Below are 3,256 nucleotides of genomic sequence, written 5' to 3'. Positions count from 1 at the left end.
CGGCAGACTCTCTTCTGCGATGGATCAAGGGTCTCGATTTCCTTACTAAGCCACCCGGAGAATGGCCAAAGAGACCTGGAGATCTGGGATCAACCACGGCGGTCCTAGACGACGACCCCGAAGTAAAGCACGGTTCGTCTGTTTGCGCTGCCAGCATAGCGCACGTTTCTAAGAAAAAGTTCATGGATCAACTAATCGAAAGATTTTCATCATGGAGCAGATTAAGAAGAGTATTCGCTCTTATACTACGCTATATAAGAAACCTGCGTTCGCGTACCCAATTTCAACAGAAAGATCGAGCAGAATCCCTACCATCAGCAAATATCCCACCAATCAGTTTGACAGAATTGGTCAATGCCGAACGTGAAGTTTTGAAACTCGTACAGCAGGGCTGCTTTGAGGAAGAGTTTCGACATCTTCAAAGTAAAAGATACAACATATCGGTTAGCAATGCTAGCAGTATTGCAAAACTCGACCCTATCCTAGTCGACGGCCTCATTCGAGTCGGAGGTCGTATCCAACGAGCACAGATCAGCGATGACGCTCGTCACCCAATTATCCTTCCTAAAACCCACCACGTAGTCACCCTAATCACCAAATATTACCACCACGTCTCTGGTCACTCTGGCATAGAATACACGTTATCTTTAATAAGAGAGCGGTTTTGGATAATCAAGGCACGGACTACAGTTCGAAAGATATTGAATGCGTGTGTTAGCTGCAGAAAAAGACAGTCTCCTGTCGTCGAACAAAAGATGGCAGGCCTTCCGGCAGATCGCGTAACCTACGGAAAACCCCCATTTTCCTTTACTGGCGTAGATTGCTTCGGCCCGTTCTCTGTACGCCGCGGAAGAACGAGTGCGAAACGATATGGTATCATCTTCACCTGTTTAACATCTCGAGCAATCCATGTAGAAGTAGCAATTTCTTTGGATACGGAATCCTTCATAAATGCTTTACGAAGATTCATCGCAAGACGGGGCCAACCTGAGGAAATGCGGTCGGACAACGGAGGTAATTTCGTAAAAGGCGAAAAAGAACTTCGGCAAGAAATCGAAAAATGGAACCAAAATCAAATCCATGACTTCCTCGTGCAACGTAGCATTAAATGGACATTTATTCCACCTGCAGGCTCACACCACGGCGGGGTGTGGGAGCGATGTATAAGAACAGTTGGAAAGGTAATGAGAGCTATTACCAAGGAACAGTTACTCGATGACGAAGGCCTCAACACATTGATGTGCGAGGTCGAAGCTATTGTCAATGGACGGCCGTTGACAAAGTTGTCAGATGACCCCAACGATCTGCGACCCCTAACCCCCAAACCCCAACCATCTCCTATTGCTCCGAAGCGGAAGAAATTTACCACCTGGAAATTTCTCAAAGAACGACTGCTGCAGCACGAGGCGATGGCGACAAGTACAGTATCTGGCCAATGTATTTTGGAGGCGATGGATTAGAGAGTATTTACCATCATTGCAAGAACGGCAGAAATGGCTTAAGAAACGATGGAATCTAGAAGTTGGTGATATTGGCTTAATCCTCGATGAGAAAACTCCGCGCTGTAGCTGGCCAATGGGACGCGTCCTTGACGTCTACACCAACCGTCGGGATGGTCTCGTGCGTTCTGTGAAAGTGAAGACAAGCTTATCGGTGTTGGTTCCACCAGTGGACAAGATTATCTTCCTGGAATCTGAAACTGCTCCAACAAACAATAAGTAGAAAATAATTAAGATTTAATAGACGGCGATAGCCAGGAGCAATATATACAAATATACACATATTAGATTAAGTACTAGTTTAGATTTATCATAAAGTTTCGAACCCATAGAATTTTTAGGTAAAGGCTTCAATATCGCCTTTAAGGGACCGGAATGTTGGTTTCGAAACGGAAGGTCGTTCAAGTTGGTATTTTGTAAAAGACCTTCTGGCAAAAACATGTTATTTTCCGTTTCAGCGCAAAGATTTACATTAAATGCGTAAATTTGGTTAGCAAATGCGCAATGCGGTTTAATCAATATCAGAATATCAGTAGCGGACCAAGACAAGAACCCTGCAGAGAAACTCCATTTACTTTGCTCCGTTTATAGAACAAATATTTTGGTACGGCATGCACGCTCAATTTTTTCAAGGCAGGTCAAAAGAAATTGGCGCCGTGACTAAGCCTGTTTATGCGTTATTTTTCTTTTTAGGCCTGAATACGACAAAATTTTAGAAAGCACCAAATAGAATATTTTTGGCACCCATAACCACACCGCAGTTGCTATATATGTCAGCAGATTAACAAAGCTTAGATGCATCAATTGAAGCAAATGAATATGGTTTAGTTGACAAAATAAAGGAAATAAGGACAACTTGTTAGATCATCTAGTAATCATGCAATAAATGCCTTCTAAAAAATTCATCCTTCGAATAAAAAACGAATCTTTTAGTTCGTGTTATAGTATCGGTATTTTTGCATTTTATAACTTGTTGAATGTCTTCAGCACCCTAGGTTTCTGTTAAAACATTTGTTTTCGTATCCAACCAGAGCTTTTCCTGCTGTTCTTTCCCGCCATTTTGCAGTAATTATTTAATCTGCGCATGATCAACAATAAAAAATTGCTGATGAAATCAAAGAACATTCGAGGCCGACCCTCGTTCAAATCCGATATGAGATAAATTCAGCGGTTAATAATAACAAAGTGACGATATTCAATAAGATTCAACAAAGAAATTTTCTGGGGAAAGTGTTCCAAACCCCCCAGAACTCCCGTATCTATAAATGATCAATTTTTAGCTCGCCTGCACTTTAGTGCAAGAGAGCTATTGCTATAGTCTTGGCGTCCGCGTCCCTGTCCCCGTCCGCGTCCACACTACATGATAAGTAGAATGTTAAGATGCCACTTTTATTTTCCCATTATTTTCAACTTATCTACTTAAGGAGTCTATTTGTTGCAAAAGAACCATTTACCAGGGGGGAGTGAACATTATACAACAAAATATAATGATAAGGTCAATGTTAACATGCTATATTTTCTCTATACTTTGGCTTTACATCAGAGGAATCATTATCAATATAAGTCATCAATATGCATTGTGACTATTTAGTGCCATTTGGTACACATTTATACAATAATAAAGAGAGTTTTGCTCAAAATTATCAAATGATAAGGTGAATGTTAAGCTAATTAGCATAATGATAAGGTCAATGTTAAGATGTTATATTTTTTAAATATTATGGCTTTGCATCAGAAGATTCATCATAAATATAGCT

At 40.9% G+C, this 3,256-nt stretch overlaps 1 protein-coding gene across 1 annotated transcript; it reads left to right on the top strand.

Moving 5' to 3' along the window:
* Positions 1-995: 995 nt before the first annotated feature.
* On the top strand, positions 996-1,460 carry LOC114525108. The gene has a single exon (XM_028546317.1). It carries the CDS (start codon positions 996-998, stop codon positions 1,458-1,460), a length of 465 nt encoding a protein of 154 aa, XP_028402118.1.
* Positions 1,461-3,256: the final 1,796 nt, after the last annotated feature.

The sequence above is a fragment of the Dendronephthya gigantea genome, unplaced genomic scaffold, assembly GCF_004324835.1.
Source record: "Dendronephthya gigantea isolate DGI-Jeju-01 unplaced genomic scaffold, DenGig_1.0 000033F, whole genome shotgun sequence".
NCBI classification, from domain to species: Eukaryota; Metazoa; Cnidaria; class Anthozoa; order Malacalcyonacea; family Nephtheidae; genus Dendronephthya; species Dendronephthya gigantea.
Note: the sequence above shows the minus strand (reverse complement) of the source record. Positions and strands in the feature narration are given on the sequence as shown.

Bases quoted from the DNA above. Each gene is read 5' to 3' on its own strand.
- LOC114525108 (XM_028546317.1), top strand. From the start codon at position 996: ATGCGGTCGGACAACGGAGGTAATTTCGTAAAAGGCGAAAAAGAACTT.